This window comes from Pelobates fuscus, chromosome 3 (assembly GCF_036172605.1).
Source record: "Pelobates fuscus isolate aPelFus1 chromosome 3, aPelFus1.pri, whole genome shotgun sequence".
NCBI classification, from domain to species: Eukaryota; Metazoa; Chordata; class Amphibia; order Anura; family Pelobatidae; genus Pelobates; species Pelobates fuscus.
The window spans coordinates 99,472,661-99,499,068 of record NC_086319.1 but is presented as its reverse complement, the minus strand read 5'-3'; the positions used below and the strand labels follow the sequence as shown (position 1 = coordinate 99,499,068).

Genomic DNA, 26,408 nt, shown 5'->3' with positions numbered 1-26,408 from the left:
ATATATGTATATATTTGTACCTACTTCAGACTACTGTTATATAATTCCCTACTGGATCCCCCATGCAAAGAGCTCTGTGTATGGTCAGCCGTGAGCAGAGCTGGCCAGATATGCTGTGAGTCCGCCTGGCGTGTTCTCATGCTCGTTCTCTGGGTGTCTCAGTCCTTTCCAAATTGAACTTCTCCCAAGGCACCATAGTGGAACTTCTCCCAAGGCACCATAACCACTTTAATTTGTTGAAGAAGTGGTTATGTTGCCTACAGTGCTTCTTTAATGGAAAAGTTCTACCAGTGCCACAATGGGTTAAAGGTACAGTATAATTAATTTTTCAAACTTGGAAGAAATAGAATGTTCTCAAAAAATATTTTTCTGTGCATAAGATATAAATTAGATGTACAGTAAGAAAGAGAATGCACTCCCATCTAATTATTGCATCTAAGACCCAGTTCCCTCAAAACCAGTAACGCAGCAAAACAAAAAAAAAGAAATGGTTCAGCATTTTATTAAGGTCATACATTAGACTAAAACATTATCTGTTCATAGTAGATACCTAATAAATATAAAACAAAACAAAGGAGCGGTGGACCATTTCTTTGTTTGTAGGATATGAATTGCGATCTGAGCACTGCAACACCCGACCTGTACCAATCGGCTGTCAGCCGGGGCTAGGCCAGCATAAAAGCAAAGGCAAAGGTCCTGTTGTGGGTTGAAATGTTGTTTCTGTTTTGCTCCAATAAATCTGCCCACTGGATTGAACTTGAGTGCCTGGACCATCATTACTTTTTTGCAAATTTCATGTCCAGAGAGTCCAAACTTACAGACTGGAAAGTAATATATGCTCCCTCTATCTGCTTTTAAAGAAGCCCATCCATTCTACACCTACTCTGGTTCTATGAGTACGTAATTCACTTACCTCCCTTTACTTTCCTGCAACATATAATGAAGGGAGCTGTTCAATAAAACAAATTATATGGAAGACTTACCAATAACAGTCTTTTGGTGTGGAGTGTAATCATTTTCTCTACAATCATTTTCTTTGCTGAGTTAGGCTTTAAAGTACTTGTTAAAAATGAGTCAGGCAATAAAATAAAAACTTTACAGCTCATGATATTTAAAAAGCTTGACTAAATGTTTATATTCTGCAGAGAAGTCAATAAAATCTATTCTTCTATAAAGAACCTTAAGTCGGTAATACACTGCATAATGGTATTGGGAAACTGGAAATGTTCTAGCTATTGCTGTAATGCTGCACTCTCTGACTGTACATGCTGACTGACAGTAAGGGTAGTTTCAATTCCAATACCTGGAACATTTTGTGTTTCTTCTGCTAACATTTCATTGATGGATGATTTATAACAGTTAACTGCAGTATTTGACATATAATGCATCAAAATAAATCATTTGCTTTATGTAATGATTAGATTTATTGGAGGCGACCTATTATGTCACATTGCATGAAAGCTCATGGTGAACTGGTGATGCCAATTCTCACGTTTGCTGTAAAGCTACCTTAATAGGTCCTAATTAGGGGATGGCAGGGGAGTTCATCAGGGGATGGCTATTGTCCATTGGGCCAGTTGTATAGAGAGGATTTTGGGTTGCTGCCTGACAGCCCAATACTACAATATATTATGTAATTGTATCGTTTAGCATTGCATTCTAGTTATTGCATTAGTATAAACCTGGAAATAGAAAATGAAGGGAATGGAGTTTATTGTTTTGTTCTCAGATTTAGCTTTTTACTTGCCTAAGCCCCCTTAGCCAATTGTAGCCAGCCCTCCACCGGTCCCATCCCTGTAAATATCTGCATACCCTAATGCTGATCTGTTTCACTGGCACTCTGTTGGTGTTCTCTGCTGTTCATGCACTGCTTCTCATCCATTTGTTTATTAACCAGATTTAGTCCACCCTTTACTGTCTTACTGATTTTACTGACCCTTTTACTATCCCTCACACTAAGACAGTGTTACAAACATTTGTTTCTACATTCTATTAAGATTCATCCACATGTGGCCTCGTGCAGCATCTCAGGTTCAGACAGTATGGAATTGTCCTACATTGATTATATTTGTAATACAAGAGAAGATGTATCAATTGTAGGATAAGGAAGTGCTACTTCCTTCTTCTACTCCAATAGATTGATACTATGTGTCTTCGGATTTTTGCAGTTGGGATAGCTGCATATGTACAGGAAACGTGCCGCTGAAACCCTCAATGGTGACTTTACCACTTGCAGTGCTTTGGCCAGGGTGCAGGGGAAGCTATCCTTGATGTACACTGATGTCTATGAAGAATCCCACTAGATTGCGGACGTTTCCATAGACAATGCCTTTTTTATCATCCCCATCACTTGACATGGCTGGTGGAAATGACAAAATGTGACTGCCGTAGCTCTGCATTTCTCAAGTAGAGGAAATATATCGAAATAAAGTAGTCCCAACTTTGTCTTAGTATATCTTTTGTCTGCGCAGGGAAATTCTAACATTGCAAATGTGAGTAGCTTTTATCTTTATGAAATGCACATTTGTTAGAGGTGATTACAGAGCCGCTTTAATTATATGGCCCCCCCAAAGCAATATAAACACAGTGGTTATGCTATAAAACTAGGGGTGGCAGTTTTGTTTGTGTTTTTTTGGAAACTTAGGCCTTTCCTGACACCCACCCCCAGCACTCTCAATTCCTGGACATCAACAATTTAGATAATGAGAAACTGCATGTAAGCTCATTGAGCAGGGCCCTTAACTCCTCTGTTTCTGTGCGTCCAACTTGTCTGGTTACAACTACGCGTCTGTTAGTCCACCCATTTTCAAGTGCTACGGAACTTGCTGGCGCTATATAAATAATAATAAAATAATAATAATAACTGTATTTTTTGCATTATTAGCTACCGAAGAGGCAGGCTATTGATGCCGAGGTGAGGCTCCGTTTTTGTTGAACTGTAACGGACCGTTTCAGCAGACAAGGGGTTAAAATCGTTTAGGCGATAATCCCCTTTTCAAAGACAGGCACAGCTACTGTAGAATCACCAAAACTCACGAATTGGATATAAGTGAATGCACCAAACTCCCGAACTGCATACAAGGGAATAAGGTAGCACTCCAAACTCCCGAACTGGTACCTCACGAATAGCTGCTAGCAGACGTAATCCAATTACCTCCCAGCACAGAGACCAGGCTCCTTATGCACATGGGGACACAAAGACAGTAAAACACTTTAAAATACATAAAGTCACCTTTTACACATAACACACAGACATTTCACATATCCCCAGATAGCTGGGATCTGAGCGCACAAAACTACCGAATAGCGCTCAGATCCTATTCACACAGTTCAATTGCCATGGAGCCGAAGTCTTTAACTCCACGAATGGGCTCCATGGCATAGCTATCTGGGTTAACACATTCACATAAAGTCTGGTCCATAGTCCAAAGGCAGCAGGCAGGCAACCAGGCTCCTCCAATGCAATGTGGCGAGATTGGTCTCGTCACATCTCTCCCCTTTTCCAAACAGACTAACAGGGTATCTGACCTCCTGCCGGTCAGTGCCCTTGTTAGTCCAGCAGCCCACCCACAAAACAGAGAAAGCAGTACAGCCCACCCACAATAAATGGTTACTACACCTGGGTAAGGGAGAATCTTGTCCATGTCCAGGTGCCTCACCACGGCTGTGTGAGGGACTGGTAGGCTGCCTTGGTGGGTTGCTGAGTGGGCAGAGACCAGCGGTACTCTGCCCTGATGCCAGTACTACCGCAGGAGTAGTCTGGTTGGAGCCTGGTTGCTGGAGACTGACTGTCTCCCCATTAGGTGCATAGCTCTGCTGCTGAAGGGGAAGACCGACTGTCTCCCCTTTGGATACACAGCTCTGCTGCCGGAGGGGGAGACCGACTGTCTCCCCTTTGGCTAAACAGTCCTGTCGTGGGGGGGTAGGACCGACCGTCCCTACCCCCTGGGTGGTAAGTGCAGAGACCACGGTCCCATCTGCACAGGTGTGGGGCTTACAGTGTCCCCCTGGTACATTAAGCTGTCGCTGGGGAGAGGGGGTAACAAGCTCCTCTCCCGACAGAACACTCTGCCGCTGGGGAAAGGAGACTGGGCTCTCTATTCCCTGCACATTACTAATCTGCCGCTGGGGAGAGGTGGTAACAAGCTCCTCTCCCATACATACTTCCAGTCTCTGTGGAGGGAGACCGACTGTCTCTGCTCCCAATACAGTGTCCTGCTGCTGGGGAAAGGAGACTGGGCTCTCTATTCCCTGCTGGACACTCTGCTGCTGGGGAATGGAGACTAGGCTCCCAATTCCTGGCACATCACTCGGCCGCTGGGGAATGGAGACTGGGCTCCCAATTCCCGGCACATTACTCGGCCGCTGGGGAATGGAGACTGGGCTCCTAATTCCCTGCAGGATCGGTGGAGAGAACTCGGTCCCATCTCCACCGGCCACCTGGGGTTCTTCCCAGTACATCTCCTCAATATCTGCCCAGCTGAATGGGTCTGGATCTGGGTCTGTCACCTTACTGTCCTGCTGAGCCTTCCCAATGGAGTGGAAGAGATCTCGGTAGTCCTGCTCCAGTTCCCACTCCAGTATTGCTAGGTGAGCCAGGTCTTGCTCTACCTCATGGGGGTCATCCCACTCATGCCTAGCCTCCCTCTCATAGAAAATGTCCTGAAGTCTGGTTTGCGCAGGGCTCCCGAAGCCAGGCTCTGCAAAGGACTCCCATAACAAGCCAGGACCATCAAACTCCTCTCCCTCTGGCTTGTCATGTTCGGCTGTCCAGGGTATATACTGTGCCATATACCACCAGAGCGCCTGGTAGGCATCCTCCAGTCATAGCTCCTGCCATACCCGGTGCTCTAGTTCCTTCACCCATTCCTCCAGGGGCTGCTCTCCCAGGAAGGGCATCCGCAGGGCCACTTGCTTCTGCAACCGCTGCTCTTCACTGGGGAGACTCTCACCCCGCTGGTATTGTACATTATCCAGGGCCTGGTACCAGATGCCTTTCCTTAATGCATTCCGGCCATCCAGGTCCTCCTCCTCGTATAGCACTACTGGTTCCATCCTGGTGCTGTCAGGGTCGCTGTACTGGGACATGCGTTGCCCTCAACTTGTATATCCAAAGAAATGGTGTTCTGTAGCTGTCCTTCTGGCTGTAGGAACGATCCCGCCGCTTGCCACCAATTGTAACGGACCGTTTCAGCAGACAAGGGGTTAAAATCGTTTAGGCGATAATCCCCTTTTCACCGACAGGCACAGCTACTGTAGAATCACCAAAACTCACGAATTGGATATAAGTGAATGCACCAAACTCCCGAACTGGAACCTCACGAATAGCTGCTAGCAGACGAACAGGAAAAGCTCCCAAGCGGCTTACACTCCTGGCAATCAGTCTCTATCAGCATACAGTGAATCCCCCCAAGAACGAGACAAGGCTCCGTGTTGAGGGTCAAGGAGTGGTCTCAGGTGCTGGCACACCCAGCCTGGTTTTTATTACAGTCTTTTCAAATACAGGACCGCCCACAGGGAGGTATAAAACAACCAATCACATATCAGTTACATCCCACATATTCCCTCCCCTTATCCTGAGAGGAAACTCAATTACACATACAGTTAAAACATACTTTCTACCCAACTTTCATAACTCTAAAACCATACATCACGTTCACATAAAAATTACATATTCACAATCAATCCATTCAGGGGAACAACATATTAAAATGGCATGAATCAGACCAGGGGTTCAAAAGTTAGTAAAAATATCTTTTGGGGCCTGGCTGGCACATGGCTATCTGGCCCAGACCGGTTTCAGAGTCTTCTATCCTGGAGATAATGGAGAAGTAATCCAATTACCTCCCAGGACAGAGGACAGACTCCATTATGCACATGGGGACACAAAGACAGTAAAACACTTTAAAATACATAAAGTCACATTTTACACATAACACACAGACATTTCACATATCCCCAGATAGCTGGAATCTGAGCGCACAAAAGCGATCAGATCCTATTCACACAGTTCAATTGCCATGGAGCCGAAGTCTTTAACTCCACGAATGGGCTCCATGGCATAGCTATCTGGGTTAACACATTCACATAAAGTCTGGTCCATAGTCCAAAGGCAGCAGGCGGGCAACCAGGCTCCACCAATGCAATGTGTCGAGATTGGTCTCGTCACATGAACCATTCCAGAATAGTTTAGCAAAAAATGGGGGATGGAGCCCAAATACTTATAGCACCATAACCACTACAATGGGTCACTGTGGTAATTATTTAAGGTGGTTTAAGAGGTTAAAAAGCTTTTTTCGAGACTATACATTTCACACAGCTGTGTCTTTGAGATGCATTCATTATGTGACTCACAACACGCTGTATGACCAGATGATTTACATTACAATGTGTACACGATGTACACATACTTAATAAGTCTTGCAGTGCTAAGATCATTTAAAATAAATATATCTCTTTGAAAAGCAGAGGAGTAATAAATGCCTCACTCATCTGTCTGGCACTCAGTGGTTAAATATGTAAAGTGTGGTTTTAGCAAAGGAATTCAGCCCTAAGTGTTACTTGGCACCACATTATTAGTAATATACACAGTGGTCGTCTGAATGACAGCACAGATGCATTTCCCAGAAGGCCACATTCTACTGGAGATTACCTTGTGAATAGTAGCTTAGGTCTGCAATATTTAAAAGATGTTGCTGCCATTTTAATTTATCCCTCTCCCTTTAGTGAAATGTATGTTATAAAGATGAGCTAAAGAGACATAAAACTCTTTACTAGCCCCTCTCATTATTAGTAAAAGGACTGGTTTAACTGTATAAGATTAACGGGTAATTGTTACGTCTCTGGAATTAATGCCATTGAACAATGCTCTGAAAACCACCATTAAAAAAAGAATTATAAAAAAAATTTAAAATCACAATTATTTTCTTTTAATGTGATTTTAATGCTTCTCCATTATCTATATTAATCTATCAAATCTATCTTTAGGCAGAATTCACTGGCTTTGAATGGTAGCCGACACTCCTCAAGCAATGCATTATCTCAAAGTGAGTGCTTGGGAAACCTAGTTAAGTGTAAAACAAGAGCAGTTTGACGGTGGTCTGGTGCCAGCGGAGTGCTGAAACCATAACTACTATATTGTGCTGCAGTGTGCAGTGCTTATGGTTTAGAGTACCCCATTTACTACAGCTTGTAAGTGGGCTGAATTAAAATAAAAGCCTTTTTTGTTTTAGATACTGCAACTTTATAAAAATAAATAAATTAAGGTGCCCGGAGATCCCTGGTGCTGGCGTACCTTTATCGATTCATGAACGGTTTAACTCTAAAGTCTGTGTTCCAGCTCCGGATCACTCTGCCTCCCTGTCTTTCTGCTATCTGAAATCTTGGATAACAATGGCTCGGACAGTGGTGCCGCTGATTGGCTTTAAACCATCAGCTAATGCACAAAGCCAATCAGTAGCTCACCATTAAAAAACAAAACTCAAGAGAGCTTCTTGCTCTCATGGCGGAGGTAGCCAGAACTTGGAAGACCCCAGGTATGTTGTCAAAATGTTACCAAACAGTTTGGCTACCTACATTGGAACAGGGCACCCCTTCTCTGTAACTGTTCAGCATGCTTCCTTTAAATATAGGAATAAACAAAATATAAAAAATCCTGGAAAATGACAGTTCCTTTTAAAGGGACACTATAGTCACCTGAACAACTTTAGCTTAATGAAGCAGTTTTGGTGTATAGAACATGACCCTGCAGCCTCACTGCTCAACCCTCTGCCATTTAGGAGTTAAATCCCTTTGTTTATGAACCCTAGTAACACCTCCCTGCATGTGACTTGCACAGCCTTCAATAAACACTTCCTGTAAAGAGAGCCCTATTTAGGCTTTCTTTATTGCAAGTTCTGTTTAATTAAGATTTCCTTATCCCCTGCTATGTTAATAGCTTGCTAGACCCTGCAAGAGCCTCCTGTGTGTAATTAAAGTTCAATTTAGAGATTGAGATACAATTATTTAAGGTAAATTACATCTATTTGAAAGTGAAACCAGTTTTTTTTTCATGCAGGCTCTGTCAATCATAGCCAGGGAGGTGTGGCTAGGGCTGCATAAACAGAAACAAAGTGATTTAACTCCTAACTGACAGTGAATTGAGCAGTGAAATTGCAGGGGAATGATCTATACACTAAAACTGCTTTATTTAGCTAAAGTAATTTAGGTGACTATAGTGTTCCTTTAACTGTAAACATAGCATTGATTTATTTTGCATATTCACTATATGAATTAATGTACTTTTAATAGATAGATCCTTATTATTTTTTGTCTCAAAGCAGAATTCTTACTTCATCATTATCCTTGATCCCAGAAAGATGAACCCTTTCATGAATAGATTTACACACTTTTTATGAATTCAGAGGACATTCATTTTTTTTAAATTTATTACACTCTTTGTTATGTTGCCGATGTGGGTGCAGGAAAGAAGAATTTATTTTGAAGGAGAGCGAAAAAATAAAATTATCAATGGGAACATGCAATTCTGTGCATTTTTTAGTTTATGGAAATTGATTTAACCTACTCAACTACTCAACATTTATCTTGCTTGGTCTTTCTAAATTACAAAAAAAAACCTTCTGCATGCCTACCAACTTATCTGATTTAGGGTTGCCGTCCTGATTTTGTTCCCTAGTGTCCCGCATCCAGATGTAGTATCAGTGGTTGCTTGTGCTGCTTGTAATGGCTAACTACATTGGAGACTGCTAGCTCCACTAGAATGGAGCACAGCCAGTGTACACTGTAGGCACCATAACCACTTAAAGTATGGGTCCCTTTAGTACTCCCAGCCTGTCCCCCAGTGACTACATGGCAAAGCCTTACAGCACAGAGAACCATAACTGGTAATGGCTAAGAGCATCAGCTGACACTCTCTATCAAATCACTGTGTTCTCTCCCTGCTAGTGAGAGTGGTAAGTTTTTGGATTAGAGTGTCAGTTGACTATCAGCCAATCACCACTGGGTATGCCATAACGCAGAGCTATTCTCTGTCTTTGTCATGTAGTTATTGAGGGTAAAGGGATCCTGTATCCCTGTGAAATTGTAAGATAACAGTTTGACAGGGATGCAGGAGACAGCGTCTACAGACTCCAGACACCATAACTGCTTCAGACCTGGTGCCCTTATGTGGTGTTTCTGAGGGCAACATGATAACTATTTATTGTCCATTCATGATGTCTCCCTTTCATTGTCATGTGGGGTTCTCTCTTCATGTCTATACTTGATTCCATAAATTGGTAAAGTCCTCAATTTTATATTAGAACTAGCAAAAGGTTATTGAAAGGTGATGCTACTGGGCTCTATAGTATATACTATAGTATATACAATATATAAGGTTTGACGACTACTATGTAGGCAGGCACCGAGTGTCACAGACCATCAAAAGTAGCACCCAGTTTCATAGTTTTGTCATCACTGGCTAGACAGATAAAAACAAATTATTAATGCAAGATGTTTTATTTTTGTATTATCTCTTAACTGTCAAACTTAATTTGTAGATGATGGATTTAGTTTAATGAAAGTGACAACAGTACAGAAAAAAAATTTCCATGTATAATATGACAAGCATGAATATTATGTCTGTCATTCTAGCATGCTTACAGAAATCTGGTTCTGCTAATTTCTGTAGACTGTGGCCACTTTATTGGAAAAATATGTAAGAGTATAAATTCATGGCAGCATTTCATTCCATAATAAATGGACATCTTCAACAATTGAGCAGAAAACATGTAAAGAATTTCCTGTATTCTGCAAATTAAAGTGAGAGTGATGTTCTGAAACACAATGCAACTGCTTATCAATATGTACATGGCTAGTCTGTCGGATCCTTTTATATTTTATTCATTTTTTATTTTTTTAATTGTACTTTTAGGAGAGTTTTTTGATTGTCAGTCATCTTTTTTTTATTTTTTTTATTTCTGGCTTAATTTCATCTCTCTCGCATAAAAGCCATCAAGCAGATTGAGTATGGGGGAAAAAAGAAACTTCTGTTTTTACATCATTCTTATAGTATTGACCCCTTAAGGCCCAGTGATGGATTAGGGCAATTACAACAATTACAAGTATTCTTTAAAGGTACCATATCTAAATAGAATATGCATTAATTTTGCATCAATAAGACTGTGCAGAGCTGCCGATTAAACGGAAATTTTACCCGGATTGTTTAATATTGTGCTGACGTATTCTTTATATTTAACAAAAATATCTGTTCATGAAAAGTAAAATTAAATTAAGAAATACATACTTTTGTAATTACCTACTCTGACCCTTGCACAAGGCAGTCAGCATAGATGTGATATGAGGAGAAACAGAAAGTTTGATGGGAATATTAAAGAGATCTAGTAAATTCTGCTTATTTTTGCAGAAATTTCAATTTCAGAATACCATCTAATTTACAGCGGCTGGAAAAAAATCCTCCACTTTACTGCTTGAAAATGTGGCAGAAATATTAATAAATGTGTTGTATTGGTGAAACATATTACGGACATTCAGAAATGTTAGGGTGCAAAAAAATAAAAATCTAAATCATATGATAAATTACTAGACTTTAAAGGGACACTATAGTCACCAGAACAACTACAGCTTATAGAATATGTTCTGGTGTGTAGAATCATTACCTTCAGACTTTTTGCTGTAAACACAGTCTTTTCAGAAAAAATGCAGTGTTTACATTACAGCCTAGTGATAACTTCACTGGCCACTCCTTAGATAGCTGTTAGAGATCCTTCCTGGGTCATGGATGCCTAAAATGCATCCAAACATTCAGTGTCTCCTCCCTCTGCATGCAGACACTGACCTTTCCTCATGGAGATGTATTGGTTCAGTTCATCTCTATGAGGAGGTGCTGATTGGCCAGGGCTGTGTTTGAATCATGCTGGCTCTGCCCCTGATCTGCCTCCTTGTCAGTCTCAGCCAATCCTATGGGGAAGCACTGTGATTGGATCAGGCTACCACTTCTGATGCTGTCAGCAGACTGCTTGTTTTTTTTAGGCAAACAGCATGCAGAGCTAGAGCTAGGGTCAGGAATACATGTTGAATAAGTCATATGACAAGTTTATAAAAAAAATAATAATTTGGAAAGCTTGTTTTTTTGGTCTTATTTTGTATTTATTTTATTGGAAAAAATATTCCTGAAACAAATAAAATCACAGTAGTTAACTTGGGATGATAATATAGTTTTATTGCAGTAATATTTCGAAAATAACAAATACACAAACAATGTGATATTTTAATCAGTATAAATATATGTGAAGTAACATTATAAATCGATGAGGACCTCACAAATGGTGTACTGCAACTACCAATTTTTGATTCACTTCTTTATGTCTACCCTCTTCTACTCTGTATCTTTTTTTTGCAATATTGTCTCAATAAACAGCTATTGTATTAAAATAGCTAATTCTCAACAAATAGTTATTGAACTAAAATAGACGATTCACAATAAAGTTATTGAACTAAAATTAGATGATTCACAATAAAGTTACTGAACTAAAATGAGATGATTTGCAATAAAGTTATTGAACTAAAAATAGATAATAGATAATGGCTAAATATGTTGGATTATAGCACTCACACAATTGGTACATACAATTGGTATACACATTTGGTACATTTTACTACCCATGTCATTAGAAAACTGGAATCGAGACAATTTCCAGTCTATTAAGTAGCCAACACTATCCTCAGGCTTGTATCTGTTGTATTAGGGGACCATGCACACTATTTTCTAAAACATCTTTTAGGATATGATACAGATGGGCCTTTTGTTTTGAGACATTTTTTTTTTTTTTTTAGTAGATTCATGTGTATTTCTTGCAAAGACAAATTATATATAAGATTGTTTAAAACTTCAAAATCACTTAAAAGGATACTCTAGGCACCCAGACCACTTCTGCCAATTGGAGGTGTCTGGGTGCCAACTCACACTACCCTTAACCCTGCAAGTTTAATTATTGCAGTTTTCATAAACTGCAATATTTACTTTGCAGGGTTAAGTCTACCTCTAGTGGCTGTCTACTAGTAGACAGCCACTAGAGGGACTTCCGTGTTCTTAGAACACGAAAAGTGTGTTATACGACGCTGGATGTCCTCACGCTATGTGAGGACCTCCAACGTCGCCGAAATCCTCATAGGAAAGCATTGAATAATCCTTTCCTTTCCTATGGGGGGATCTAATGCGCATGGGCATTAGGCCTCCCCCGCTGGCTGATGTCGGCGGGGGAGGAGAGTAGGAGGAGCCTGATCCAGCGCCGAGGGACATTTTTAACCCCTTCAGCAACTTGGAATGGGGCTACAGGTTCCTGCAGTGCCAGGAAAATTGGGGAATCCCTTTAAATCATTACATCATTACATCACTGTAGAGCGTATGGTACCTGTATTATTATTTTATTATTTATATAGCGCCAGCAAATTCCATAGCGCTGTACAATGGGTGCCCAGGATCAATCTAACAGTTAGTGGTCAAACTGTTTAAATGATTGCTCCAATCACTATGACCATGTCAGTGATTTGAAGTGGTCATGTTGGTAGAAGTCAGTATGAGCAGTATTTCAGCTTGATATTTGTAATTGTGTGCTTTGGACTAGTTGCACCACCAGCACAGGTGACATTGACAGCCAAGAACACCTTTCCAGGCTGCCAATGTCAATTCTGTGCATAAAATATTTCTGTCGTCAACGCACACTGTACGCTGCCGACAGAAGTGATAATCTTCCGCTCTGCCTGCAAGTGGAAGATATCTCTCCTCTCGCACCCTCCCTACCTGTGGGTGCTACCATTTGCCTCCCTTCCTTGCACATTTAAAAAAGAAAAAATGCCTCCTTTCCACTCCTCTTGTTGGCCTGGAATGTGTGTATGCGCTCTGACCTGGTGAAGTGCTCCAACTAAACTGCGCATGGCCCTTGTGACATCGGGGGTGGGGAGGATGAAGATCAATGCCAGGAGCTTTGCCCGGTAGTGAGTAAAATCTTTATTTTGCAGGATTTGCTGCAAATCGAGGGGGGTGGGGGTATATCTCCATAGTGCCAGCAGTGCATTTTAAACAAGAAAGGTATTTTGCCTCAAAAGGGTTAGAGTAACCCTTTATGTATGGTTTGGCAACTTACCTCTTTCCTTTACTAAACTAAGCAGGGTCATTCAGGACTGAGCACATTGGCTGAGAGTATCAGGTGAGCTGCATCTACCAGGCATTACTCTGCAGTGACATCCAGCTTCTCTTGCAAGATAAAACCAGATGTGGCGTGGGTGCCCAAGACACCCAGGTAAGTTGTCAAATGATACGATAATTGTTTGACTACTTACTGTGGGCCAACAACAGGGCACTCTTGGCACCATAATCATTGCAGCCGAATGTAGTGGTTATGGTATTTGGAGTGTTCTTTCAAACACATCTTCAGCTTGTTCTACCATATGCAAGATGTCACTGCGGAGTTGTTACAATTCTGGCCCAGGAGTCACCAATGCCAACACAGTGAATGGAAGATTTCAGAGAGAGATTAACTGTTCTAAAATGATATTTATCACTTTAGTAAAAAGAGAGTTACATTCACAGGAGGGGGGAGATGTGTACAGACAGACGATTATACTATATACAATAAATCTATGGAACAAATAGCATATGCACTCAAAAGAAAATGTAGGGGTCATTCTCTAGGTAGAGAGCTGCAGAGAACTGATAAAGCAATGTTAGCCTAAATTTGAAAATGTATTTTCAGTACCGTATTCTGCAAATTCAAGTTCAGTGAATAAGGTAGGACGGAGAAAGGGAGACACAGAAAGACAGACAGATATATTATACCAAAAGGGATTCTGTGTTTGTTCACGAAACGATGAAATTAGGTAAACATAAGTTTGTATATTTCCAATAAACTACTGAACAACCTTTTTCTCATGCAAATGAATGAGCACTGAATGCAATACACATTGCATTTACTTGTAAAAAAAACAATTGAGAACTGTTCACACTAATGAATATTGGCTGAAAGCAGCTCGGCTGCTATAAATTAATTAAATACAAACTGTACATTGGGGTGGAAAAGACCCATTTAAATAGAAAAGTCACAAGTAGATTGCACTCATGGTTACCTATCTGAAACATAGAAACATAGAATGTGACGGCAGATAAGAACCATTCGGCCCATCTAGTCTGCCCAGTTTTCTAAATACTTTCATTAGTCCCTGGCCTTATCTTATAGTTGGGATAGCCTTATGCCTATCCCATGGAAGGACCATTTACATAACATAGTGCTTTTGCCTTATCTAAATATTTCATAGCAGTAATATTTGGAATAGGACAAACAAAGAAGCAATCTGATATTTTAAGCAGTACAAGTATAAGTGAGGTAACATTAAAAATAAATAAGGTACATTTTACTACCCATGTCATTAGACAGCTGGAATCAGGACAATGTCCAATCTGTTAAGTAGCCAAGGCTATCCCCAGGCCTGTCTCTCTTTTATTATGCAACCCTGCACAGTATTTTACAACATATCTTATTGGATATGATGCAGAGAGGCTTCAGGGGAGGAAAACATGTTGAGACAATTATTTTTATAAAGAAGAAGATTTACGTGTATTTCTTGCAAAAGCACAATATATAATAAAGGTTTGGTTTAAAGTACAAAATGACTTAATTCCATACCAGTGATTTTTTTACCCCTTGGGGACTCCAGACTGGGCTGGTGAAATAGCCAATGGATATGTAAATAGCCATTTCCATGTGAGTATATGTTCATTTGCATATAAATAGCCTTTTGAACTCTTGCACACGTTAAAGAACTCCCTATTCTTAGAGTTTCAAGCATGCAGACTTTGAAAACAAATAGTTTCAGAATTTCACTTTTATCGTGTTGCATGGATGATGACATGTGACTTGGCTGGATTAATCATGTCTGTAATAAATAAGACTGAAATTATCAAGAAGGACAGATGGACAATACCTACTGATACATTAGGACAGAAAATGCTGAATATTTTTCCATAATTGCAAAGGGTTTCAGTAACGGTGATAATGTAGACGGCTCGAATAGAAATTTTAGTGATAGGGAATATTGGCTGAATTCAGTCTATTGTTTGAAAAAATATTTTTAAACGTACTCCCCTAAATTTATGTGCATTAGAAAAAGACTGCCCCCTTCCAAAAATAGCACATTTAATTCATTGAACTTTTTTATCCTCACGATTTTTATTAAAAAAAAAAAAAAATGCATGTAAAAGATTTTCATAACGCCTTATAATTTAAAAAAAATAAATTACAACTTTTTTTCTTTCTTTTTATATAATGTAAACTCCAACTGGCTCTAGATCATAAACAAGGCCCCAACTGAAGATGAAAGTTTGCCAATATAGGCCTCGATTTTAAAAGCTTTCCAAATGATTCAATAATGTTAGAAAATTCCAAGTTATTTATCTACAAAACTCCTATGGACTTTAATGGTGATTTCTGGAGAAAAATCACTTGGAAACTTTTCTAACAGCATTGAATCATTTGGAAATCTTCATATATCGAGGCCCTAGATACCTGCTGCTGATCAGCACATTACCAAGGGAATACTGATAGCAGGATGTATGGCTGGAGGGGAGTCTAATTACAGGGAAGATTAAAGGGTCTCTTTAGGCACTATAAAGATTTCATCTCATTGAATAGTTTATAGTGTTTAAGGTCCCATGGTGCTACGCAGTCCCTCCATTCAGTGTTAAATGATTTTCGAGCAGTTTAACACTAAGGCCTCGATTTAATATTGGCCATGATTTAATAATATTGGATACGATTTCAAAATGATTTGGATACACTTTTAAATTACTCAATAGTAATTTGTAATACTTTTATTTTTCTAAATATGATTTATGTTTTAATATTTTAATACTTTGAAAATATCTTTTGAAACATAAATCCAAACATATTAAACTTTTGGAAAGCTTGTCCAAAAATATTAAATTGAGGCCTAAATCAGGGTCCCAGGTCACTCACAGCCCGGCCCCCTACTGGAAGTATGGCTTAGGCAATTTATATCAGCAATGGATACTATAATAATCTGAACGTGGTCAGCTGACACTCTCAGCCAATCACAGCTGTCCATTGCTGCTCAGGCTAATGCTTCCTAATTAGCAAAAGCAGCACAGATGGAATGGGCTGTTGGAGACTCTTGTTTAACATTAAAACATTATGAACAGTTTAATGCCAAATGGGAGAAGGCACCAGGGAATTCCACTCACTGAAAAAAACGTCATAAAGGTGAAGCAGTTAAAGTGCCTAAAGTGTCCCTCTAATGGCAATAGACAAGAAAACTTGAAAATGATTTGGTACCGAATCATAGTTTACATAATAAACTCTGGGTGCAGAGGATATGTTCTAGGTTAAACAGCCAGTTACATGTTTTGATAAATACAGTTTATAAGGAATGAAAAAAAATAAGTAGATTGCTTGTGGTTACTCAAACACCCTTCACTTCACTTCACAGTCTACAAGGTTATGGGGGGCTGTTAAGGGGCAATTGCCCCCTTGGCCACTAGCATGGGAGGACTGGCAAGTCAGATCATGGGCTGCTGCCTCGTACCATTCTTCTGATAATCAAAATAGCAGAAGTTGTGTTGGGATGTTTGTTTGCACAGTTCTGCAGTTGTACAGCTGCCCAAATTGTGTTGGGCCTTTGCTAGCCCAATATTGTGTTGTCTTGTGTATGGTCTGGTGGCCTATGCTTTCCAGACCTGGATTGGCCGACTGGAATATTTCCTTGGTGGACTGCAGTATCTTAGACTGAAAAAGCTGCCAGACTACAATGAGCATGTCTTTGAGGGATTCGGTGATCAGCGGGTGAGACAGTTATCATGATAATTCATGACACACTTCAGTTGTCATTGATATTGGTCTGTGGAAAACAGAACCTGCATTACTTAAGCATGTGAGTAAGACCAGCCTCACTGAAATCTATGAGTTTTGCGTAAATAAAAAAATAAAATAGGGCCATTCATTTGTACTTGCCCCCAGGCCAAAATTTGCCCGCTCTCCTCTACCTGAGGTGCCATCATGACGGAAACCACCCGGAAGATGCCAGGGCTTGTATCATCACGGCATCACCACTGTATAGACAATGAAAGAACCTAGAAAATACTGATGTCATTAACAGAATATGAAAGTCCAAAGATTGGACTGAAACAAAGTATTTTTTTTTTTTAAATTCTTTATTTTTATCGTGCACAGAATAACAGTACGCTTGTTCGGCCACAATAGCTGTTGCAAGCTGAGTATCGATCACATATATTATAAGTTGGTACAGCATATCAGTAGGCGGCATATTAGTTTACAAAAAAAAAAAAAGGATGAATTAACGCTGTGAGTAACATTTAACCTGTTCCACCATAATAGGAGTTGCAAGTAGCAGAATTTGTGTAGACAAGTTAAGTTTGGCGTGGCATGTGAATAGGCGGCACATTTTTAATTTAATAATGAAATAAAGTATAAGAAAATTAAGTAATAACGTCTTGACAGTGGAGAGGCAAAGCCTTGTGTAAGATGCAGGCTTTTCTGACTGTCTATAGTATGTACGACAGTGTTGCGTACTATTGATAAGGTCGCTGTTGTTTTGTGGAGGCAGGTGTATACCCGCTTTCACGTGGTTAGGCTTAGGTCTCGTGTTGATGGTGCACTACACTTTCCTGTACTTGTAGTCATGTTCTGTAGCTTAATGGTGTGTGTGTCAGTGCGTGCGTTTTAGTGATTTGGTCTGGTCTGTGTGTTCGGGAGTCGGTGTGTGTGGTAGGACTAAGGAGGCCTGTGTGGCTGTGTAGGTTGCCTTATCGTTTCAGCCCCTCTGTCGGTACTTGCGGCTTCCCGCAGTACGTTGCAAGCTAAACTTAAGATATATAGTCTAGTAAATAATACCAACAGTAATTAAAATCTAAATAAGATAGTACAGTGAAAAATCACAAGTGAAAACTAGGAACTTAGCGGTAGTATGATCGGGCAGTCTTTTTAGCTTATTCTTCCTTGTCCCCCCCATGGTCTCAGGTGTCCGTTGTGGGCCGGCCGGCCCTCTGCGCTCTAAATGCGGTGAAGGACGAAGTAGGGGCCCCGGCTGGCTTGAACGATTGCACTTTGGCCATGTCCCAGGTGTGAGGAGGCTGCTGGTTCGGGGCTTGGATGGTGTTCACCGGGTTTGTCGGCAATCCCAGCGCGGTCAGCACTGAGTCCATTTCCGCTGCGTCTGTCAGACGGGTTGTCGCGCCCCCATGGGTTATGATCAGGCTCCTGGGGAATGCCCAGCGATATGGGATGGAGTGTTGGCGGAGCGTGGCTGTAAGTGGCTTGAGCCGGCTTCTCCATAGCACTGTGGGCCTAGACAGGTCCTGATAGAAGGATAGGGTGGCATTTTCAAATGGGTGGTCGGCTTTGCTTCTTACTGCTGACATGAGGGTCCGTTGTGCTGTCCGAGTTCTCAGCTGCAGTATGACATCCCGTGGGGTATCCACTGGAGCTTTGGTGGCTCTTGGGATGCGGTACGCTCCGTCTATCTCTGCCTGGCGTGCTTGTTGTGGTGTGAGCAGAGAGGTAAGTAGTCTCCCGATGTAGTGTGTTAGGTCGCTCGAGACCACTGTCTCCGGGATGCCCCGGATTTTTACGTTACTGCTTCTGTGTCGGTCTTCGAGTGCGTCTAGGCGAGCGGTGACCTGAGACTGGCTGCGCTGGAGCTCCGTATTTTGGGCTTCCAGTTGTACACATCGGGCCGCCAGGTCTTTTGTGTCCCCTTCTGTTGATTTAACACGCCCTTCCACTGCTTGTATCTCTCCACGCAGTGTGGCTACATCTGCGGCAAACAGCATGCGGAGGTTGCGGAGCAGGGCTTTGATATCTCCCTTTGTGGAGGGCAGCTCACTGTCCTCGTCGGAGGATGGGAGGTGTAGTCCCCCTGCGCTAGGGAACTCATCCAGCTCGTCCATTACTTGGTCCTCGGAGGAGGCAGAGGCCGCGTCGCCATGTTTTTTTTTTGGCGCGGTGTAGTTTGAGGCCTGTGTGGGCCGGAGGAGAAGGTCTCCGATGTCGCGTGCCCCTGTCAGTTTTGAAGTGCCTTGGTGTTTGGACCTCTTCCCCATCTCGTTAGGACCTGGTGTGGGCTAAAGTCGGCGTGTTATAGGTAAGTATATTGCTTATTTCAGGCTCTTTTCAGCGGAGCTCTGCTGAAACACGTCTGCTAAGGTTGGCTGCTGGCTCCGCCCCCCTGAAACAAAGTATTTTAAGTATTAATCAAGAAGACTTTTGTACTGAGTGCAAAGTCCACTGAGTGCCCTCCATTGTTGAATTGTATACATTTGGCTGGACTTTGTAGCACCTTGGCATTGAATATTTGAGATAAGAGTTCTGGGCTCTGGAATATTACATATAAAGATATGTGAGTACAAGGCTAGTGAGCTAGTATATCAATATCGCAATTGTGCGCTTTAGTGGATATATTGATGTAACAACTCTAAATATAATACAAAGTGCTTAGAGACATATTAACTTTCTAACATATTTACACAAAAGAGTAATTTATAAAGACAGAAAATGGACACATGATGTTGGTGAGGAATATGCCTATAAGCCTTGACTCTCATATTAACTCTAACATGTTTAAACAGTTATTATAAAAAGGGGCCTTAAATGGAGTAATCACCATAGAAGTCTAGAGAGAATTTTAATTGTTTTTCTTTTACTGATTTCCCATTTTATTGTCAGAAATGCTGCAATTTTGCCTAGATAGATTATACCAACTAATAGCACATGAGGATACATTAAGATGAATAGCTCTAATGGAATTCACTAATCTCTACAAACCAATAAGTGTCCATAGTTCAATTTGGTGAACATACACATGCTCTTTACATGGATTCTTTATACTCATTACGCAAGCATATTTTCCTCTGAAAATTGTGCATTGATACAGCATTGCTTTTGGTGAGCGATGACAGCATAAAACACAGAAGATAGCTCACTTGGTAAATATAACAACTACACAATCTATCTCCACCTTGGATGACACATGTCTCTTCTGGCTAAATCACATTAGCCTGTCGTCAGATCTAAAAGTCAGAAAATGGGTCAGTGCTAGCACGCCACAGGAGATATAATAGTAAGAGAGTATAGGCAGCACACCTATAGGAAGAAGGGTCCCCTCTAGTCCCCCCAAAACGTGATAGGGATGATAAAAAATTTGAAAAATTTTATAAGTAAGATAAAGATAATAATGTAAATAAATAAATAAAGTATAAAATATATAGTCCAGGTAACTTAACACTAGTCCAAATAAGGTAACACAACAGTAAGGAGGGTTCTTTGTGGAGCGGCAGACTGGATTGATAGTCACGAATATGGGCTTGTAATCCGATGCAACATGTGGAGAGGAAACAGAAGAAAGGACTCCAATGGTACAGTATATAAATGCACTGGATAACAGAAGGTATAATAATAAGAAACTACTCACAATATCCAGAGCTTAAATCCAGCTCTGGTTGGGAACGTGTGAAGTGGAATAATCCCCACTCAAGGATATGTAGGGTTCTTCAGGTTTCCAATATTATACAACCCGGAAAAATAAAAGATAATAGAATATACTGCTCACTGTATCTTTAAATAATAAGATAAAATATGAAATGTACTTACAATATGCCGAGCAGGCTCACTGCTTGTTGTATAGCATATGGGTGGTATAGTCCCCACCTAAGGATCTACATCGTCAGTTCTAGTTCAGTAAAATAAGACATTTTGGGTTATTTACTAATGTTGAGGTGAATTCAAATTTAAGGACAAAGTAGTCAAAATAGAAACCTGTCAGCTATGCGTTCAGTTTGGCTACTCTGGCCTTAAATTTGAAATTCGCTTCCAACTCACTTGGAGTACTCACTTTAGTAAATAAGTATGTAAGTATTTTTCTTGCTAAAACAGTTTGATGATTGTTGTTAAATTAGACTACAAGATCTCCATCTGACCCAGGCTAACTAGTCATGAAATTGTCATGGACACACAAAAACATACTTCTAGTTGAGAAAGGAGATGGTAACTTTTAAAGATACCCCCCATTCCCACATTTGATGGGTTATAATCTAGAGAGGTGGCACAGACAACAATAGCTTGTCCATTCACAGTTAGTTCAGAAATGGCACCACAACCAAAAAAAAAACTGAACACATTAAAGGTTGATGCCAACCCAAAACACTGACTATTCTATTTCTAGAAAAAGCACAAAGTGGGAAAATGAGGCTGAGGTAGGATCCTCAGTTCCTAAATTTAAAAAAACAAAAAAACTCCTATGCAGCTACAAGTTCCTGAACCACTGTAATTCTCTAACATAGGAGAAAATATCAACATAAAAACTTCATGGACAGTGGTACACCACAGTGCTACTGTGTGCTTAGTGAAGGACAAGCAAAGGCATTTAGGGTCATATAACCTTTCTCACATATAGGATAAGTGCCCTGATAGAAATCCTGTGGTATGATTCAATATCTGAAATACCATGGGTGATCAAAGCACCCAACTATTAGACTGTAAGTGTTTTAGTGGTCAATGCATGGGCACGTGTTACTGTGGACATATAAATCTACAATTAGTAAAAAAAAAATATATATATATATTAAAGATATATATCTCATTGCAAGAAGTATACAATGAGAACCAAATCTGTGAACAATGGTAGTTTTTAGAAGAAAGCAGATGAGGAAAACCATATTAAAATCACAAAATGTGTATTAAAGTGCTTCATATGACATATATGATATAAATGATGGAAGAATGTTGCAGGTAGATAAAAAAAAAAGTTATTGTAGCAAACGTACAACCCGAGGGCCCATCATAGTAAATTTAAGGAAGCGAATAACCCTGTAAATGTATATAACTAGTTTAACTAATTTGGTACTAATTGTACATCTTTGGTATCTTTTCATAGATGTTTTTTAATTCTAATTTTAGTTCTCCTGTAGAATTGAATATATCATATTTTACTCCTGGCAATATTTTCACTTTTTTTTTTGTAATGCAAAGACAGCACACATGATTTTTGGGGGTATCAGATTGCATTATAGTTTAAAGAGAATTGCAAGGTCCCCATCTCCCAGCCATTTTGAAAACATAAGATATCATAAAACATTTTCCAATCTCCTAGAAAGTGCATAATACATTCCATTGTGTTTCACAGTACAAAATATATAGTTACACAGACATTATGAAGGCCAATTATATTATCTATAACTCATTGTTTGGGAGGGTGTCTGGTATTCATGGATACAGGATTATTTGATTGTTCACTGAAGTGTTAATTGTCAAGAATTTAAAGTGAATTTAAAATTTGCTGACTTTGGCCTAAAATGCTACTGTAACTTTCAGTTCACCTTGACTTTCTAAATGTGTTTTCACCTACATTTTGCTTTTTGAGTTTCATATAAACTCTGGGATATGAACAGTTTGGCTTTCGATCAAGGACGGACAATCTACAACACTCCAACTGTATGCCTGCCAAGGACAATACGAATAGTAGCCAAACAATAGCTAGATGGCCTATCTATCAGCTACATGGAGATAATTGCATTTTTTTTTAGCACAGACCCTCCTTTTGTGTTTGGGATGTCCATCTGCCGTAGGAAGGCAAAAAAAAAAAAAAAAAAACAACACATATGGACAAACAGGGGCAATGAATACTAAATACCACCTACATCATATCTGCTCAGTCAGTTAGGACTGGGGTAGCACCGTGTCCTGAGATTAGACAGTGACTGTGATTTAAACTCTAGACTTTAGCTGCTGCAAACTAAAAATGGGTGATCAAAGTTATGTTTTTTTTTCCCCCACTGACCCTATGGATCAGCATTTTGAAATAACATTAAATGTTAATCTTCACATACCCCTTTATATATTAATTCACAATTAATAGATATTATCTTTATAATAAATATAAAGCTAATTCAGTTGTTCAATATCATATATCTGTATATATATACACATCTATCTATCTATCTATCTATCTATCCATCTATCACAAGGAAGAGAGATAGATATTTAATAAGTCAAAACAGTATATCTGGAGATCTTTTTCAATTCTGCAATTCTGGCCCTAATGTTAAATGTTAAATGTAAAAAAAAAAAACACGAAACATTCACTATCACAATTTATGTGAGCAAACCTGCTCTGACAAAAAAAGTGCATTGTGGTATATTCTTCACAAATATATAACGAAAAACATTAATTACATTTTTCATGAAAAATATTCTGATCCTTTAATAGTTACAAAACTGATACTTCAAAGTCTAATTTAGCAAAGTGTTTAGCAAAATATAGAAGACTTGTCATGCATTTTAATATATGTCCTAATTAGAGTACCGGTATATAAGTATGTGTACTATGCTTTAATGAAGACCAGTGATAGCCAATCCATTAAGGAAGCCATTTCTGGTAGTTTGACAAGTTTACATTACTCTGCACTATTATTTGAGGCAGTGGAGACGTTCCAGTTTACAGACTATAATCTCACTGATATTAAGTAGTTATTACCAGGCATTTTTGGAGGCAGGGCTCATAGTTGGCCCTGGGTTCTCATTTTTTTTTTTTACTGCTCACATTTAATAACTTGTTTTTAAATATACAGATACGTGCACACACAAACACATCAGTGTGTGTATGTGTGTGCATGTATGTGTATCCAAAAAAAGTGTGTAGGAAAACTTTCATACTATTGTGCATGAGTCATAGACAACACTTGACAAAAAAAAAAGCATTATGTTTAACCACTAGAACCAATTTATTTTACATTGTTACATTAACCTTAAGTGGAGAATTCTGGGTAAATAGGAATCTAAGCTATGCACAAACAGGAAAGTCTTTATTTTCCCTCACACATCTGACTTATTGTTCAGAGAGCAAAGAAAAGTATTTGGAGCGTATGTATGGTAGACTGTTTATTTCTGACTAATGGCTTTGATCCATTAATTCTATTGTGGCATCTTTTGCCAACACCTCATTTTCTTGGGAGGCCACTTCAAAAGTTCAGCTTGATGTCAATGAATAGAACCTACATTTCTTTTTCTTTTTTTTTCCTCTCAGCCCAAAGAAAGGAGGAAGCAGAGCATCATGGGCTAACTGTTGACTACATCTGTGTCAGTGGTCATGATAATTAAACAGTATGGCGAGGAGGGCACTCTGAGTACCATCATTATGTCATATTGTCTGTTGTCCTTTTCCTTTTATATTAGGACTTTTCATGTATTCTAATAATAGCTGAACTCTGCCGAACTTTTTACGGTTATAAATGATACTTTAGAATACTCCAGAATTACTTTATTAACCATTTGAGTATAAACTAAAACTACCCACATTAACTTATTAATTAGGAACCCTTATCATATTTCCAATCTTTTTTTATTTTATTGACAAAAAAAAGCTGTCTAATGTGACAATGATAAACGTCGATTACTTGTAACATATCTAAACTGTGTCAGTTTTGTGTCTGAATTACAGATACACCCATCAGTTTATTTTGTCATAACACACTTGCCTACTCAAACTGAGCAACTATTTTACTTATATTTCCTCAATATCAATTTGAAAAAAAAAAACAAAACTAAAAACTAGTCGGTAAAAGTCAGACAAAAACTAGCGCCCCAGTGACATTATTTACACATTAAATGCCTGTTGAGGTCCAGGTCTTAGCAGGTGTTAACTGAGGCAATTCTAACAATGAAAAAAGAAACATAAGACAAACAATACGTCATGCAGTATTAGTACAGGGAAAATGAACATGTGTGGTTTTATTTATTTATTTATTTATTTAGCGAGTTTTTTAAATTACTGACTAGGCACATCCTTTCATGGTTCTGCCTGTAGAGTACAACCCCTATAGACCATGTAGTACAGGGAAGGGATCCTGAGACCCAGCCAATATCAACTTTGCAGAGAGTTCAGTAGAACTGACTGAGCAGGCTCTCAGACACAATAACTGGGATCTTACAATGCAGGGGCTCACCCACAGCCAAACTTTCACCATGTGCAGAAAGACATCATACAGACTTCTATACAGGAAATTAGTTTTGTTTTGTGTTTTTTTTTTTTTTCTCTCTCCATCACTCACTGTTACTTTGAATGACACACCCCAGTCACCTGGAGGAAACCTTGCTAGTCTGGTGTATCCTAGCAATTTTAGAACACTCCAAGCTGAAACATATTAAATTAAGAATTCGGAGGATGTTTGACTTGTTAAGTTCAGGATTACAGGTTTGCTGTGTCTCCTGTACTCACTCCCTCCTTGGTTGAAACACAGTCAGACTAGACCCAGCTAATTACCCATTTAGTTCCTACCTTCTCCTGGTCCAGGTTCTGCAGCACCTCTTTCCCAGTCGAAGTCTTGATCTCCACACCAGGGCTGCCCACATCTTGGTCCCCGGGGGCCTTGTCCTGTTTGTTTTTTTCTTGGGGTTGGCTAGTTGCCCCTGGACGAGTAGAGGTATTCTTCCTGCCCCCTCTCTGCCCCACAGATAGAGAGTCGAAATCTATAGTCTTGCTCTCAAAAGCTCCTTCCACATTGCTAAACAAGCCCCCATACTTCACCCGGGGCACCTGGTCAGTTGTTCCCGGACGAGCAAGGTAGAAAGGCAGATCGTCTTCCTTGTCCCATCCCCTGTTGCCTGATGCCATTGCTGAGACACACACAGAGGGAGAGCTGGAGCTGAGCACAGACCGGAGAGCTGGGAGCTGACACAGGACACAGAGCGATGCCGGTCACAGCCAGAGGGGGCAGTGCTGCGTCTGATCTATGAGCTCAATGACACGAACACACACTCCCCATCACTGGCAGCAGTCACGCTGACACCCTCCCCATCACTGGCAGCAGTCACAGTGACACCCTCCCCATCACTGGCAGCAGTCACAGGAACACACTCCCCATCACTGGCAGCACTCACAGAGGCACACTCCCCATCACTGGCAGCACTCACAGAGACACACTCCCCATCACTGGCAGCACTCACAGGAACACACTCCCCATCACTGGTAGCACTCACAGAGACACACTCCCCATCACTGGCAGCACTCACAGGAACACACTCCCCATCACTGGCAGCACTCACAGGAACACACTCCCCATCACTGGCAGCACTCACAGGGACACACTTCCCATCACTGGCAGCACTCACAGAGACACACTCCCCATCACTGGCAGCACTCACAGGAACACACTCCCCATCACTGGCAGTACTCACATTGACACCCTCTCTATCACTGGCAGCAAACACAGGGACACCCTCCCCATCACTGGCAGCACTCACAGGAACACACTTCCCATCACTGGCAGCACTCACACTGACACACTCCCCATCACTGGCAGCACTAACATGGCCATCTCTTTCGACAGTTAG

At 40.3% G+C, this 26,408-nt stretch overlaps 1 protein-coding gene across 1 annotated transcript in view; it reads right to left on the bottom strand.

The window, feature by feature from the left end:
- The window catches only part of DPYSL3 (dihydropyrimidinase like 3), a 174,595-nt gene extending 148,843 nt beyond the window's left edge, over nt 1–25,752 (bottom strand). Inside the window, exon 1 of the mRNA XM_063447373.1 lies at nt 25,354–25,752. Coding sequence (XP_063303443.1) covers nt 25,354–25,689 — 336 coding nt within the window. The 5' untranslated portion in view covers nt 25,690–25,752. The remainder of the gene's footprint in view (nt 1–25,353) is intronic.
- Nucleotides 25,753–26,408: the final 656 nt, after the last annotated feature.